The sequence below is a fragment of the Blennius ocellaris genome (genome assembly GCF_963422515.1).
Source record: "Blennius ocellaris genome assembly, chromosome: 4".
NCBI lineage: Eukaryota > Metazoa > Chordata > Actinopteri > Blenniiformes > Blenniidae > Blennius > Blennius ocellaris.
In genome coordinates, this window is record NC_137653.1 from 6,344,600 (window position 1) to 6,362,678 (window position 18,079).

Genomic DNA, 18,079 nt, shown 5'->3' on the forward strand with positions numbered 1-18,079 from the left:
GGGTGGGTCCTTTTATTCTTTAACGACTCATTTAGCATACCTTCACCAGTGGTTCCAGATGTGCAATTTCTAGAGAGCATGAGAAATGTTAGCATCAGAGCTAACTCAAGCAAAGCAAATACTCTCAAGTTGCAGTGGGGGTAGATGCTCTCAGGACTTTGTGGAAGTGTGAAAGATTTAAGCAGATCCTGTGGTGTCTCAACTACTGAGATGTCGGTTGTTGATTGATGGTCTTGCTGAGTGTTGGAAGTACTGGTGGGGAAGAGGTGGTGGTGGTGGGGGGGTTCATGCCAGTAAAATGGATTAATACTATTTGCATAACAGTGTATTGCATCTTTGTTTCGAGTATGATTTTCTGCTCCTCGGTCTATCTACATAAGCCTATTAAGGGCCTGCGTGTCACAGCCTTTTGTCAGTTATCACCTTTTATTGTAAGGCAGATTACTGCCCCCATCCCAACAGGGTTCACAGTTCAAACAGACAATGTGGCCCAATGTGAGCTAAAGAATGAGGTAATGAGGACTGAAAACCAGTAAATTCTCTAATCATGTATCAAACAATTCACAATGAAGTTGGATTACACTGAAGACTTCAGTATAGGGACTGTCCAATCCTTGCATATGCGAAATAAATAATCTAAATTTAGCAGGTATTTAAAGAATGCATTTTAAATAGTCAACATCCCAACAAGACCCCATTATCCTCTTTCCCTCCGTCTGTCTTGCCTCCTCTTTTAGAGGGGTGGGGGCACGTGGGAAGGGTTAAAGTAACCAGTGGAAGATGGGGTGTAGGGCTGGGCCTTAGTTGGGAAGGAAAAGGGGGGGTGGCTATATAAAAACTGACACAACACAAGTAGTGCTTTATCCACCCTTGTCCCGCTCTGGGTAAGAGGAAACCCTAAACTGCTCCGGCTCAACCAGCTTAGCCCTTTTCTCTCTTTTCCTTTCACTCACGCCCACGGGACGTGCTCACACTCGGGACAAGAATGGCAGCATCATCTGCACAGAGAAAAGATGGGTTCAGCAAAATGCTGACTTTTGCTTTGCTTCTCATCGCCTTGGTCCTTAATGGTAAGAAAAATACTTGCAAATTTTCAAAGATCGTATGACCATCCAGTGGTAAAGACAGGGCCAGGAGGGGTGGGGTTGTGCTTTGGGGTGGAGTATTATTTGAATGGTCTTTGAGCTGAATCCAGGTTTTAACCCTACAACCCATTCACTCTCTGGAAAGTTATCATAATGTGCCCATACGCAAAACAAAGGAGGACCATAAGATTTTGCATATTTTTTGGAGGGGAATGATGGAGATGTATTTTCTCCAAGATACAGAGAGAAAACACGAGTTTTGAGTACACTTTGGCAAACAAAGGAGAGAGGAGGTTTTTATTGTCTGGCGGCACAGTGAAGTCATAAACAATTTTGCGAATCCAAGTCTGTATTCTGGGTTTGTAAATTGCTATTAGAGTTTCAAAATAACAGCCTTAGGATGATCTTAGCAATCATCTTGCTTTCTGCTATTCACTTAAAACTATTTATGAAGTTCCACCTGGAGTTATGTTTGCTATTTTACTGACCTGCTTCCCATGATCTTCAAGGACTTTGAGAAATGTGTGTATTTATATTTAGCTGCTTGTAATGTGAGGCCAGCTGAAGCGTGCGTGAAAGAAGGGTGTGGACTTTAATGTGCATTTCAAATGTGGCTGAGCTGATTGAGTGGGAGATTTAATGAGGCTTTTGGGGATATCTAAGGAGGTTAAGCAACGCATCAAGACTGCATGGCTTATGGTCTATAATGCTCAAAACAACAGTTCATCTGGAGTGGAGCAATGTTATTTATTGTTTGGATTTGGACATAGACTCAGATTTTTTTTTAAGTTCATCTCAACTGATAGAAAAAAATGTATATATTTTAGTATTTTGTGTCTAATAGTTGCCAGAGTTTGTACAAAACATTGTTTTTCAAAAAGTTTTTTTTTTTTTTTTTTTTTAATTAAAACAGAAATTTTAACTTGAGAAAAAAATTCTTATGCAGATTGAGTAATGAAGCTCAACGCATAAAACCTGTAGCATCTCCTTCAACAAGCAAAGTTAAGAATATGCAACAAGCACACATTGAAGACATATGGCAAGATGTATTACAGGATGTATTACTGGCTGTTTTGCCTTGATTCCTTATAAATTCAGATAAAGATCACTTTGGATGTGTGATCACACTCTACTTATGGCCTATGAAATGCCATAATCCACTGGAAGGAACTCACTATATCTACTATACAATGACTGAGAAATAAGGGAAAATGGACATAAAAGAAACTCTACATGTTGGAAAAATGTGGAGGCACACATGAACTACTTACACCACACCATCACTTACGCACATCATCCCCAGTGCTCTCGATTGTGGCCCACAATGAATCACTCAGAGATATTTAATTCAAACCTCTTGTTATGTTCATGGGGTGTAGCTTATAGAATGAGATCATCAGCAGCCAGCTACAGCTGCTGTGTGGAAACTGCATCTACACTGCAGCCTATGGATTTTCAAACACAAGCAAAAGGAATATATTCTATGTAGAAAACTGTCTGATGACATGCACAGTAAACTCAGAGCAGCTCAAAACATGCGACACACTCCATCTGGGCCAAATGTGTGTCAAAAAAAGATGAATAGCAATGAAGCAGATATAAATATTGTAAAGATAAAAACAAAGTGAAGAAAAAGCAGGCCTCTTATGCAAACTATATTTCAACTACAGCATGTAGCATCGTTCTTCCGGGTTTGTTTCTGACTTGTCTTTCCAAACTGGCTGATGTGAGCTGGGCAGAGTTATGCAAGTAGAAGAAAGATGAGCTCAGTGAGCAGCTTCACTCTGATGAAGCCAGAGCAGATGTTATCGAGGGTACTTATTACCCAGACTTCCACGTGTGTCAAATTGGCTAAACAGAACCACAGAGGGAAACCTCTTGCTGAAACAGTTTAGCAAATATCTTTGCTCAAGCTGTAAGAGGGGAAAGCACTATATAGGGTGGAAAGACAGACTTACTCTGTGTTATGCTTAGAAACGGTCATGCTAGAATTATTTTGTATCCGGAAACTGCAGTTATAAAGAGTTTTCGTCATACGATTTAAGCTCTGCCTGCACTGTGAAGTGGTTTGAGCAGGCTCTCTAGTTAAGCAATGAACCCTGCCCAACCTCAATGCCAAGTCCAGAGCATGTAATTATATGAATCATTGTTTGTGTAGTACCTATTGAAGTAACAGATGCACCAAAGAATCACAGAAACAATGTCAACAACAGAGTGTTCATCCCTCTTATGAAGAAAGTACTCTAGAAATGCTGCCAAGTTAAATCCTGGAGTCAAGTGAGCCATTGGTGACAAGCAAGCAGTCTTCTGGGAGCACACACCCACATACACACTCAAACATAAGATCCTCATTCACTTGGAATAATGTTTTTCTACTTTTATAATAAGGGAAGCCTTAGCTCAGCTCAACTCTCTGGGGCTTAGTCTTTGAACTTATTCCACCCTGTGAATTTTCTTTTTACGCTGCATGTATTTGCATACAATGACTGTGCACATGGTAAATACAAAACACGCAGAGTTATTGTGAAGAATAAGTTTCCTGAGCTTCATATAGGATTAAAAAAAGGTAAAAACAGCTGTGTGGCAGATTATCCGATTACATTTGTAGAAATGTAATGTAGAAAATACCCTGAATGCAAGTAATCAATGTTTAAGAAGCACAGAACAAATCTTTTAACACCATCTAAGTGCACTCCAATTCAATGTCTAAATGAGATATAATCAGCGGTTCTCAATACCACCCAGGGACGTGTGTGCAAATAATTAACTCTGCTAGATTTTTTAACAGATATACTCCGTCTCCATTTTTGGACGATAAAAATCAATGTTAAGCCTTTGAGCTACCGATACCCTAAAATGCCTCATTCGGCAACAGGATCCTCCAACAGTCTACCTGCATCCACTCAAACCAGGCAGGCTTATTCTAGGTAATGTACAAGCCTGTGAAACTTTAGCAGGCTCGCGTGTTTGTGTGTGTTGGGGGTGGTGTGTGGGAGTGATATAATGCTCACAATTGAAAGCAGATGTCATGTTTCCTGATTGTGGTCCCCAGAAACCGACATTGTACTCTTGATAAGGGTCTGCAGTGGCCTCGGGGTCGGGGCTGGGTGACTGCTGCCGCCGGGCAGCACTGGGTGAGGTAAATGCTGCTTCGCTGGCCTGATTAAAACCATAAGATCCAGTTGGCTTTCCACCACGAGAAGGATGGCCTGGACTGCCATTAATCGCTGTGACAGAATTGACATGGGAGGGGCCGTGGAGAGGGCTGAGTGAGAGGGTCAAGATAGAGGGGTCAGCAGTCTGTTGTTTCAAAGAGGGTAGAATTGCAGAGCATGCTTAATCCTATGGGGACCATGCTCCAAAGTCACATTCCTCAGCATGCTCTTAAATACACGGTTGAAGTGTAGTAGGACACTAAATCATGAAAACATTGCTTATTTAGCTAAACAAAGATTTAAGTCATTATTGTGTATTTCTGTTTGGGAATATAGTAAGTATAGACAATCAAAATGTCCTACTTACATTGTTTAAATTGAGAACTTTAACAATACATTTTATTGATTTTGAAATTTCAAAATGTTTCAAAGAATTATCTCCGAGTTCACTCAAAAATGTGTGGGAATGAAGAGATTATAGAAAATCTTGTATAGAAATGGTCCCCTTTGATATTTAATATGTATTCAACTGATTTCAGAAGGATGCTACAGAGAATTTAAAGATCATTTCAAATAATGGCAGTAATTCAAGTATGTATTAAATTAATGTGTGCAGATGAAGAAATCTGCCAACTCATTTTGTGAAACTAATACAAAAAGTCTTGGTTGCGTGAGAAAACTCCATGCCATGTGGTAACTATCACATAGTACATGTGCCATGTCAAGTGTGGAACTGCCATCACTGGGGCTTTGGCATGGTGGTCCACTGATGTGTGCAGACCATTATCACCTCTCCATGCCCCATTACAAATCATTGGGCTTTCCTCGACAGAGGCAGGGAGAGGCCAAGGCCCCTGGGGACAAGATGCCATATTTTTAATAATTGTTCCTCCAGGACACCTCGCACTGGACTTTTCTGGAAGTCAGGCTACAACTGGAGGCCAAAGCCACACGAGGGTCGATCAACTGAAAACATCCAACAGCTGGCGCATACTTCACATACTCAGTGAAACATCTACTGTAGCTGCAGATGAATGGGGGCTTTCTATTCACGTACATGAAAACGCCATATGTCCCTCAGAAATGCTCAAAGTAATCTGGTCAGTGAAGCACTGTTCTGGTGGGATTTCTGGGTTTGAGGTTACCGAAGAAACACAAAATTGATATAGAGAAAAATGCACTCTCATGTGAAAGTTACATGGCTTGAGTTGTTACAAAAACCATAGAAGAGCCCTAAAAGACTGAAGATAGATGTAGCATTCTTGAGAAATTAAAGCAGTTATAAATAAACCCTTGGCATATTGGTTAAAAATACTGTATGTGGTCAAGGAGGTGCGAGACCTAAAAAACCTAAATCTCACCTCGATAGATGCCTGGGATTAGCAGTGCGTGACTGGGACAGAATGAAGAGAGATGGAGGGCCGGGAGAGGGAAGGGCGTGGAGCTGAGGGCTCGTCCTCTTCCAAAGCCTGCCGCATTCCTCCGTCCAGAGTCCCAAGAGACGGGGGGTGGAGCAGAGCCAGACCGCAGCAGTCATTCAGAGCAAACTGGTGGGAAACTTTTCAAAGGAGCATGAAGTCTACGTTGAATAACACGGGGAATCGGATCTGATTGGAACAACTCTGTTTCGCGTATTTTTACAATGCACAACTGCAGACTGAAATCTTGGCTGCTTTTTCGTATTACACATACAGAAAATAAATGGAAAAACTGTGCGTAATAGTGGTGATAACAAGGTGAAGGGGATGTCAAAATAGCAGATGTATCATGTGTATGTGTATATCAGTAAATGCAGTGAAGGACGACCTTCAGCTGTTGCCCTTGTTGAGTCTGTGGGTATACAGCCGAGAGACGTGTGATGGGGATGGGTTCAGAGGTCATCTTCTCAGAATTGTCTACAGACCTCACTTCAGAAGCACAGTGGCAGAAAACAGCAGAAACATCAGTGTATCAATTACAGCACAAAGGTCAATGCTACAAACCTCAATATAACAAAAATAACTTGTCGTTCATTTTGGTCTAATCAACAGTTTACTAACAGACAATTCTTAGTAGTTCTGCAATAACCTTAACACGCATGGTGTGGCTGTCTGAAATTAATTCCAGATACAGCTAAGGTTTTTATTTTCAAAACAATGTAATAAAAGGCAGCCATTCAAATCTTACTGGTCCTGTAAATGTTGGTCTTAAGATGCAATTATACACAGAGCTTCCATTCCATCTGGTCTTTGGTCTCTCTGGGAAGTTTGTTTGTGTGTAATGAGTGATGGCTGGTCAGAGAACTGGGCAGCGCTGGCAGTGTTGCAGAAATATGTGTTTTGTTGTGCCTGAAGCGAAATCAAGGGGTTCTTTTACTTCTTCTTAGTTTATGAAAATGTTGAGGCCAAGCTTTACAAGTGTACTTGAGGTTTTATGACATGATTAGCACAAGATTAGCAGGGAAACACTTGGCATTTTTCTTAAAATGTGGTTTTAAATTTCTCCGTGATTTAGGAAACTCAAACCGAGTGTTTGATGTGATTGTGAAGGGGTGCAAATTCGCTTCCAGTCATACATTCAAAATCCCCACAGGAGAATAACCAAACCCTGAAAGACACTCATCGGCAAAGAGGAAAATCTTGAGCTTTTATATTTCACAACACCACCATTGGAGTTTTCCTTCCAGTCCACTAATCTTCACTCGATGACAGAAGATAATCACAGGGCTGAAACAACACGTCTCAATCTTAGGACTGCTGCACTCCTGTATGTCACATTTGTATGAGAAAAACCTTATTTATGCTCGGCCATCTCACCCATTTTCAACCTCATCCTTTCTGGTAAAATAAACAGACAGACCACCCGGAAACACATGAGGGATGGCAGCTGGAGCCTCCAGGCTGGGAAAGCCAAAGAACTAATGGTAGTCTATGGTGGTTTGTACAATCACATCCGTGTAGTGAAACTTGACCACATCCACCAGAAGAAAGATTTTGATTTTCTATTGTTTAAAGAAAGTCTACACGCAGTGCCTGTGATGGGCTTTCCTTGAAATAAAACAATGACGAAGTGCACAACAGATACTGCATGACAGACAGCTGCAATGGACAGTTGCTAACACTAAACACGCTCAAAGACCTCCTTGGAGATTACCGCCCCTCCTGCTAACACGACACACAGAGTATTTACTCTTTGCTTGTGGCACCTGTCTGTCACAGTGATTTAATGAAGGAAGTTGGCAGACATGTGTCACAGTGCCATCACTGTGTGAATGTATGTGCCCAACATGTGCAAACACCTGAAAAAGACACAATTGAGAGATGATGCCATTGTGGAACAAAAGAGAGCAACAGAGGAAGGAAAACAACTGGCACCATCAGGGGAGACTGTTTTTAAAGCCTTAACTGGAGCAAAAATAAATAAATATTACTTGGATCACATTTTGTGCAGCAAGGTTTAAACGATGTTCCCAGATAACTTTTACAAACACTTTGCGGCCTGCAACAGCATGACTTTTTATTGAGCTGTCTTGTTTGGGCCTTTTCATAGTTTCCCAGTATTATGGAATACGTGCAATAATGTAGCATTGATTATGAAATATTTGGGAGTTCTTCACAGGTGCCATTTCATTTGTATAAATAACGAATACAGGGAGACGACAAAAGTTTCAGGATGAATTTAGTAGTCAAACTTTCTTCCTTAACTCTCAGAGATCATATTGTGCTTATAAAAAAATATTTACTGTAATTTTGGGATTGTTTTTCCAAGTTCCTATGATGCAGTTCTCTATCTGTAATGAGCCATCAAGCAACCGTTTTTAATGACACTCAGTTTTTCTCGAAGACCCATCTTCCGCTGAGTGGCATTTTGAAAGCTTATCTTGAAAAACCCTGCCAATTCTCTGTACTGACTGAGTGCTTGTAATTTGACACCAGCTTTATTGTGTTACTGCTCACATGCTTTGCCTGGGGAAGAAAACCCTATACAGACCTGATACTAAAACCTGGTTCGTTGTAGTTGCACTTGGAAAAACAGACATCACTGATAAGTATGCTTCGAATAAAGCGCGAATAATTAGCATTATTCAGTGCCCCCAATTAAAAATTGAGAATTGTTTAGGTGTAAAATATTAATTTGACTGTGTGCATTCATGAAAGTGAAGCAGTGATTAAAATGAGCTTGTGTTGTGAACGGAGTCCGTCGCAGCACTTTTTTCAAGTTAGATAGTGATTATAAATCTCAGTGTTCACATGTTTTAATCTCGCGTCCAGTGAGGAATAACAGAATAAGAGAGCAGACGTAATGAGATCTGCAGTTATAAGGCATCATGGGAATGTTTGGAGAATGAGGTAATGCTGTTGTCGTTAGCTGGAGAGAAAGACGGCTCTTGGTGAAGGGAACCAAGGTTCAGTACTCTGGTATGACTTCTGGATTGTATCCTTGCAATTTGACCCAGACAACTCACAGCTCTAAAGACCTTTGGCTCATTAACTTGGTGACTGCAGGGTGTGGTACCACTTCTTATAAATCAGCACGGAAAATCAAAGGATCTTAACAATGATAAGACGTCTTCTTTTTACAGCTCAGCTCACGCAACACAAATAATTTAATTCAGTGCAGCAATTTATCAAGAACTTTTTTCCCCTGAAGTCATCGGACTGCATGAAAATGAACAATGATATGATGGCCCATTGCATAACTCCAAAATGTGGAAAAAGTTACAAGCTCAATGGCATCATTAGCTGGCAGAGCTAATCAGGGTAACGGTTTAACAAGGTTGGTGGAAAATCCTTCCACTCACAAGAATACATTTTGGATATTCCGTTTAAGACGAACCTAAAAGTGACTCAGTGCAACCAGAGTACCTTTTGTAAAATCTCGCAGTGAGAAAGATTGCATTTCAAAGTAAATCACTCCATGATACAATCCACTGATCTAAGAGGTTCAGTTATCTGCTGAAATGAGATCCATTACCTAATCTTCCATCACCACAGTGGGCTCCAGGGACACAAAGAAATCATGGTATGAGCATGCTGAAGAGCTCTCCTGCCAGAGGTCTTACTATAAAAACGCATTAAGATAGCACACTTGAACATTGCAGATAATCAAAACTATAAGCTATAACCTCACATCGCTTAGGTCATGGTTTATCTTTCATCAGCTTTATTAGCGCAGCAGTAAATCGAACCCATTTTGAAAAATACTTCATGTTTCGCTTCCATATCAGGACTTGGGACACTACTCAGAAGGATGCCTTTTGTTAAAAAAAGACATTTCTAATTATACCAAATAACAAATTGGATTCCCACAAATAACATCTCTTGCTTGGTTGATTGCATGGTTTTAAAACACGACTATATACAGTAGCATACAGTGTTGGATTTAGAAAGTGATTCTTCAACATTGAAATAAAATGTAAAATCTACAAATCCTCTTCTGAAATGGCAGCAGAGCGCTCCAAACAGAGAAAAACAGAATGATAATGCGGTTAGATGTTGTGCTCTTTGACATAAACCCACCAGAAGTAGCACTTTAACATTTTCATTTGTCGGTGGATTGTCATAGATTAAATTATATGGCATCTATACAAGTGTTTTATACTGAGTCCGTTTTCCAAATAAAATGATTTATATCGTTTCTGATTTTACAGCGGGAGTCGTGGCGCAGGAAGACGAGGTTGTCACAGGCACGGTGTCGCCTGTGGTGGCTGCAGAATCATTTGTGCGAGGAGACATGATCCCAAAGACAACTGAAACTCCCGGTAAGAAACATTGAACATGATAAATGCTTCTGAATTCCACTCAACAAATTGATTTTATAATGCGAGCGCTGGGCTCACAATTCAGGGAAAACTCACTAATAAAAATGACTCATCATTATCTGATTGTGATGAATTAACTTTACTCGGCAAGTTAAAAAGCTTCGAATTATATATAATATTTAAGGTGTAGTAACATCAAGTATTACCTAAAAATAAAAAGCAATTTGGGAAAGAAATCTTTATAATTACACTGAGTTTGCATTCATTTTTCTTTTACAAACTGAGCAAATTACATGCACCAACAGTGAAGAATATGACTGAATTGTGCTCTCTGTATCGAAATAACCATCAGAGTTAAATTGCTCTTTTCAGAGGCAGAGGATCCACAAGTTCAAATCTTGGTTTTCCCTACTATGGAATCTCTAGAGTCCACCGATCAGGCAACAGTAGTTCCAGCTGCAGAGGAGGCAGGACACAATGAAGACAGCAGCCCCGCAGCTCGTGAGGAGGCAGCTGATGAGCCAACCAAATTCACATTCGAGGTGCATACCATCATACCCAATTTTGAGGATGAAGAGACCCCCGCCCCAGCTCCCCCCAGAGGCGATGGCCCTCACATCAAGCCACAGGTAAAACAAAGGACAACTGTCAATTTGCAATTATTCGACATAAATGTTACTGGTTTAGCGAATACAATTTAACAACATTGACTTTGACAGCAGTTACTAAATTATTTACTTCAAAGAACTGTATTTTTAATTCTACTTTTCGTTCTACTAAGGAGCTTGGAATGGCAATGTTTTGAATCAGTTTCATACTGTGAACCAGTGGCAATAAGGCCAGATGTAATGTGTTGTAAGTTGTAATGTGGTTTCTAAACCCATTGTATTTAAATTACCACAACATTGGCTGAAATTGAATTATAATATAGAGCCATACCAATGAAATTCATCACCAGCCACCACTGCTCTTGACAACTGTGCATCGACAAGGCAACATTTGCCTTACATTTGTTTACCAATGCTCGGCGTGCAGTCACAAATGGGAAACTATTTTGTATTGCATAAATAATTTCTACTGATGATATAACCGGTGAGAGTTGGGGATTCCATTTATTTTTCATGGAACTGTCAAACAAGTCAACCACATTATTTTATGGTGAATGGGACGAGAAATTATTAAATGACAGAAAATCAATGGCAGGGGTTTTCATGTGCTTTTTCTCTAGATATTTAGCCCAATTTGCCCTTAAACAATAGCTTAGATGTTTTCAGTTCCGTTGATTTGGACCACAATGCACTGGAACTGCATGTATCAACTTAAATACTGACAGATGAATCATCTCCAGTTTGGGATTTTTTTTTTTTTTTAATGTGTTGATAAGACATGGGTGAAAACTGAGTGGAATGCTGAACTGGTTTGAATTGTCACAGATGTATATTAATGACTGCACAAAGCAAAACACAAAAACGTGTAAGACTCGCACACGATATAAATGTAAAACATGAGATCGGCTACATATTAGGATTTCTTTGTTTTATTTCATTTTATCTCTATTTGATGTTGCCTTTTAAACCAGATGTGTGTGTTTGTGGATTGCTTTTTTTTTTTTTTTTTTTTTAATTGAAAGTGAATTACAATGTAAAGATGCTTATCTCGGGCACAAAAAAGAAAACATAAAAGAAATAGTAAAAACAAGCCAAGAACACCCCCCCTCCAAAAAACCCCACAAAAAACCCTCAACCACTCAAACCTAGTATTCTGTTAAATACATCTGATGCCATAAAGTAGTTACGAGACTGATGATATTAAAAATGATGTCATGAGCAAATTAAGGAGCTCTGTTTTTTCTCTCTAGGTAGTGCCACAGGAAGATGTCATCTGTGTGAACAAAGAGGCTGTCCAGGACAAAAATGCTGTCAATCTGAAACTCAAGGAATCGTCCACTTGTGTGAGTCTTGAAAGCGCTTCCTTCCTGTCTTGTCTCGCACGTATCGGTGTACATGTGATGCACAGTGAAAAGTGTTTGAAAGGGGGAAGTGATAGAAAAACTACTCAGATATTAAACTGCAGGTGGTCCGCAGCAGATAGAGGAGAGAAAAAAAAGAAGAAAAAAAAAGCAGAGGATCTTCAAAGGACCAGACCTGCAGAGCTGGAAATATTGGCTTGCTTTGGCTGCTATTGTGATTTGCCAATCAACTTTGTAAACATGACCTCCTTTTGGACACAGTAATTGTTACATCACAAATCAATATTATCAGTGTCGCTGCAGAAAATAAATGCGTCCATCTATGCTTATCAATACCGAGTTGTAAGCTCGAAAGAGGATTTTCATTGCATGTAACCAAGGGCACAGGATTGTGCTTTGGGGCAGATGGAGGCAGCACAATGGGTGGGCTCACTTCTTCTGTATAATGTATAATGTATAGAGGCCTGGAGCAGTGGTGTGGGTATCTGTGTGGGTGTGTTTGTATTTAGAAGTATACATTCTTAAGAGTCTAGGGATAAGAGCTTTGAGGTCTGGAGAAATCACAGCTTTCATGTGATGGTCCAAACCGACGAGATGTGAATTGAGCGAGCTGCACCTTTCATGTAGCCAGAGCAGAAAATGCATTATTTAACATTTCAACAATGCATAAATAGCTGCAAACCAGTAAAACAACTCAGGAGTTCTGGTGTGGACAAAGACATCAACTAAAGACAATCTATTCTTACTTTTTTTTTCTCTCTCAAGAGCATTTTTGCATCATAAAATATGCATGAAGTAAATTTAACAACTACAATGCTAAAAGGGGAAAATATATCAAAGCTGCAAAATGCAGTGCATGACACCACGGGTTGGAGGGAAGATAAATGAGATCTAAGATGAATCCTACCTCAAATCATTGAATCAATATCGCTCCAGGGAGAGGTCTGAAGCCAGGAGGATGGGTGTGTGCCCTTGTGTTGCCATGTGAATTCAAGCACTGTGAGGATATCCCACATCCACCCACTTTACTGTGGTTCAGGCAGGTGTGAAGAACTTACAAAAGTAGAAATGTTGATAGTTAAGGTTTTTTTTTTTTGGTCAATTAGAAACTCATGTGAGAGCAAGAAGAATTAAAAGAACTAAGCCCAGACATTTCCAGTTCATATCCTTTTTTGTAATATGGGAACTAAACTACTACCATCCTCAAGGCTCCTTGTTCTTCAAGCTAGAGATAGGTATGCGTTGGCATACGACACGTTTCAGGCCACTGTCCTCTGTTGCAGAAAACGTGAGGCCGATCGGACACTTCCTTGATCATATTGCACGATGATAAGCAACACTTTTCCATCTGCCTGCACTGTACCTGCTGCTCTGCTCATGAATTCACATCTGTTCACATCTTCAAATCAAGGCATTGGATATGGACCCTGAGTCTAAGATTTCTGGCTGGAGGTCGCTGTGCCCTTACTATTAATACACTTTGTTAAAAAGAAAAGAAAAAGCCATCCATGTTCTCTTGAACTGGAGGCAGGAACTGATCAGAGTACATTATACACAGACTACAACAAATTTTGAATTCGGGATTGAATGAATTATTGACAAAGACGTTAGAAGATATTGGAGATTGGATGAGCAAAGAAAAATTAAAACGCAGCACTGAAGGAATGGTGCCTTGATGAACTAATGATTTAGAATTAGTAAATAATAATACTAAGTGAAATTCAGATTTTGTTGAATTAGAATGTTGAGGTCCACAAATGCAAAACGAGCCATTATTGTACTAATTAGTTAATTTTTGTCTTTTTTGCAGAAAGATACAAAAGTGAAAATTCAAAGTGTTCTTATGGAGCTTTGTGGTGAAGATTGTAAACTGGAGATTTACCAGGAAGACAATTCAGATGAAATCATTGTGTCTGGAAAGTATGTTGAAGGTCAGTAACAACTTTATCTTAATTTTGTATTGATTTATTTTTTTGTTTTTAATGAAGAGTTTTATTGCTAAAAATCCTCAGCAGTCAGATGGTAAAGATGTAAACTGTAAGGAGCAGCTGTTACGGGGAGGCATTTTATTTATGTAGTGTAACCTGTCATGTAAAGTATATTGCTCTAAACTTTGAAAAGACACCATTTTGTTTTAGTAGTTATGTGGGTTTCATGTTTCTTGTTGTATTTCTATTCAGGCTGCATGATTTGAGAAAAAAAATATGTAGTAGCAGTAATAGTTATAATGTCAAAGGAGGATAAACTCAAACATTTGTATCCACAGCTGACGTTGCAAGAATGGCTAACAAGTTCAACAACGACAACATTAAAGACAAGGTAAAGTACCAGTTAATTTATAATGCAAACATACCACACACATTTCTTTATGAAAGCACTTCTGGGAACATGACCAGTTCCGTTGGGTACCGTGGGGTCTTGTTCAGGGGAATGTGTGTAATTCTCCAAGTGCCGTTCTAAGACCATGACCGAGGCTTTCACACGTCTAACAAACATAGTAAATCACACCATGAATCACGAACGGCTTGTAAAATAAATGTCCTCTAGCAATAACCAACACTGACTCAGCCAGCTGAATTTTCTGGTTGACTCATAATCAAACTTGAGAGGGAAAATACACCAGGGAGAAGAAAAACACTCCCCGAGTTTGTAGAATATTTCAAAAGCGTGAAGCTGCCAGGCTGACAGTTGATGTGACAAACAAAAAGCCCACAAACAATCCACTTGTCAGCTAGAAAACACATTTTCTAATACCTAGGGAACAATATTGGGTTACGGGTGTGCCTGTCACACCCGTCTCTCTGTATTCAATATACTCTACATTCCCCTCTGTGGCGCACCACACACACACTGAATGACCTTGTTAGCAACCTAAGAGTTTGCAGACACAGTCACTCTTTTCTCACAAAGTCATTTTGATTGCATTTGCCTTTGATGTCACACTGTTGATACTGCATGGTAGATTTCCATCAAGGCTTTGGGTGTGGTTGTTTTGGTCTCTTTCTCCCCCCCCCCCCACGCCTTTTTTTCTTTTTTTTAACTTTCCAATACAATAGGCCACCGTAACTAGATATAATGTTACACATTTGAAACAATGGAGCCAATCTCCATTCTTCATGGGAGTCTTTTTTGGTTTCTATTGTGAGTTTAATCATTTACTGGGTTTACTCAACTTTGGTGAATGCTGAGCGATGTTATTTTACTCTCATTTTGTTGTTATCAGACCGATGTGCAGGAGGCTGCTCCTCGCTGGGGAAAGAACTCAAAGCTGGTGCTGGTTTCTCTGCTGCTGGCTGGACTGTTGTTGGCTGCACTGCTGGTGGCTGGTTATTACCTCAAGACGCACCGCAAAAACTCCAAAGGGGTTCGACTGGTGAGTGTACGCAAGGTGCAAGAGACATTAAAAGATCCTCCATCAATCATTGATTGATTACAACTTCGCCATTATATTTTCATCAAACAAACCACTGACAAAAGAACATAGTATGAAATCATCCCGCCGCTGCAGTGCCCAAAAAACCTAAAACCCTTTCAGGTTTTAAACCACTGAACAATTTCTTTCTGCATGTCCATTAAACAAAACTACACACAGGTCCTATGGTGGCACTCTTGCACCAATTGTGACTGACTGAGGTGTAACAGTTTTGAACACAACTAAAAATCCTTGATTTAAAGAATGTCCATTTCAAAACTCACCATCTTCTGAAGCTCCCCTTTAAACCCTCCCCTGCACATCTTGTTTGCACCTAACCACACTCAGCAGCCGTGTGGTTATTATCAAGGGAGACGTGATCAAAACGCATGTAGTTTACCTTCTGTGTTTTGTGAAAGTTGCTGGGGAGGGACAAGCAGCAGTTCAAATATGCAACCGCACATTACTTCACAGCCAAAAACAGTGTTCTCTTCTTTTCTTATTAGAGTAAAAATCACCCATCTGAAAAGATTTAGAAGAGAACAGGCAAGAGCTTTTTGGTTTTTTTCCTACACAAACGTTAGATAATGTGGTCGAGTTCACTGAGGAAATTATACATTGTGACTGTTTATTTGAACAAAAACTAGGTATAGGTTTGAGGTCATTCTGGCTATCCTCCAGTCAAATCCTGAAGTAAAGGAAGACATGCTTGACTCATAGGTCCAATAACTCAAAGCAGCCTTCAGTTCTTTCTTCTGCTCCCCCTTCTCTTTTCCCATTTCCAGGGGGTTACAGATGGTTTGGGGGGGGGGGGGGGGGGTGTTTCTGACTCAAGCTCATGACATCATTTTTTTTTTAAACATTCACACATGGTGGCACACCCTTGTGATGATTTACAAAAACAATATGTTGAATTAGGGCTTATTTATCAAATAAGTCAATAATTACCTTCAAAGTCATTACCAACCGAGCACCACATTGATCTCCATGTAAAGTACTCATTCAGTATTTTCACCGAGAAACAGGGTAAAAAAGAAAAAAATAATCTCCTTGCATTGTTAAGGTGCCTATTGTAAAACAATTACCAACACCCTACTGTGAGCATACACAGCTGAAGACCATAAAACTCATTAACAAAGAATGCATGTGTTTACTTGAAAGCAACACCCTCAAAAACAAATCCATTTTCAATCACCACACATTCTTGTTGCTTCGCATGTCATATTTCAAGATTTAAAATGTATGTATGCACATTTCAAAACTCTGCTCATCCCCACACAAACCCTAACCATATGTTTTTGATCCGGGCTGCCTGTAGGCCGAGTCCTTCCAAGTGGATGAGGAAAACCAGGCGAATACCCTAGTGTCTGTGGCCCCGCTGCCTCAAGAGCCCCTTGACAAGCCGACTGTCAACGGAGAGTCTCCACCTGAGAATGGCACCAACCCCACCCCCACCCCCACCACTAATGGACACTCTGCAGCCCAGGCCCCGGTGGCTGATACAGAGATGTGAATCATGACACCCTCTGCCTCCAGTCCAAGCAATCCCCCACTTCCACCCCCCCCCCCCCCCCCCCCCCCCCCCCCCCCATGCTCCCCCGGTGTGCAAACACTGAGGCAAATTCAACCTGATTCAGTCCTCACCGTAACTCTCAAGTCCCCTCCTTCACCCGAATCTCTCTGGACAATGACGCCGACAACGATGACGAAGGTCTTGCTGACATTATGATGACAATGAAGATAGTGCCTGTAATGTGAATGTTGGGGAACATTTACCTTTGCTGGGGTGAAGAGGGGCCGACATACGCTGACTGACTTTTCACAGTCTTGCTGTAACACTCTTTGTAGAGCCACCCCATAACGCCCAATTTGTATTGTTGGTCCCTGACAATTGAATGAAAAATGCTGTAATATTTCCATCCACAACTGTGGGACAATGAAACCAATGAAGCTAGGCAGACCAGTTTGAGTATTGTTGTAAAAAAGGGCTGAGGCTCATTGCTTTAAGGTTTTTTTTTTTCTTTTTCGATCTCATATTTGCCTCAAAGTGAATGCAAAATGGATTTTTTGATGGTTTTGATTTGCTGAAACATTTCTGAAACTGTAATTTTAAGATGGATACTTGCTGGTGTTCCTCACAGAAACCAAAGGTAGACCTGACCTATCATTAACATACAAAAAAGAAATTAATCATTTTGATTATGGAACGGAGTTATGCTGATAAGATACTCTATGTGAAAAAAGCAACACCTGAAGATTTTTTCACACCATTGTATTTTGACCTTTATGACAATTCTGTTATTGAAAATTAGCAAATTTGAACTGGTTTTATGGTTGTATGTTTCTTCATTGCTGTACAGTTTATTGTTTGTTTGTTTTTCACCAAATGTCAATTTTTGTACTGTTACCACTGTCTGTATTTTAGGTAATGACTAAACATAGCAAGAAGTTTAAGTTTAAAGAAGACACGTAAACTGGGTTTTTAGTTAGAAAGTCACTGCCATTGAATTATTACACAGCAGAAGGTGCATAGCAGATTCAGCATTACTGAGACTGCCTTTAATGTCCTTGTTGATATAAAACATTTTTTACATCACTGGTATTTTTTTTTTGCCTCTCTTTTAAACAACTGGCTTGCTTAACGCATTAGCAAGGCCTGTGCTTAAGTACATTTTGACAGTATATTTGCAGGCCGTCTTCAATGTACTTGTATCATTC

The 18,079-nt window shown here is 40.0% G+C and overlaps 1 protein-coding gene across 2 annotated transcripts; it reads left to right on the forward strand.

The window, feature by feature from the left end:
- The first annotated feature begins 883 nt into the window (after nt 1-883).
- LOC308129767 (uncharacterized protein) lies at nt 884-17,951 on the forward strand. 2 transcript variants are annotated; one of them, XM_080495837.1, is made up of 8 exons: nt 884-1,070; nt 9,870-9,980; nt 10,353-10,609; nt 11,839-11,931; nt 13,760-13,880; nt 14,216-14,268; nt 15,173-15,322; nt 16,680-17,951. In XM_080495837.1, the coding sequence occupies exons 1-8, from the start codon at nt 986-988 to the stop codon at nt 16,872-16,874; spliced, it is 1,065 nt and encodes a 354-aa protein (XP_080351963.1). In that variant the 5' UTR covers nt 884-985; the 3' UTR covers nt 16,875-17,951. The 2 variants fall into 2 exon arrangements, with proteins under 2 accessions (XP_080351963.1, XP_080351964.1); XM_080495838.1 differs by having other exon boundaries at nt 10,407-10,609.
- Nucleotides 17,952-18,079: the final 128 nt, after the last annotated feature.

Bases quoted from the DNA above. Each gene is read 5' to 3' on its own strand.
- LOC308129767 (XM_080495837.1), top strand. From the start codon at position 986: ATGGCAGCATCATCTGCACAGAGAAAAGATGGGTTCAGCAAAATGCTG. The intron at 9,981-10,352 runs GTAAGAAACATT...TGCTCTTTTCAG, and splicing joins AAAGACAACTGAAACTCCCG to AGGCAGAGGATCCACAAGTT. The intron at 14,269-15,172 runs GTAAAGTACCAG...TGTTGTTATCAG, and splicing joins ACGACAACATTAAAGACAAG to ACCGATGTGCAGGAGGCTGC.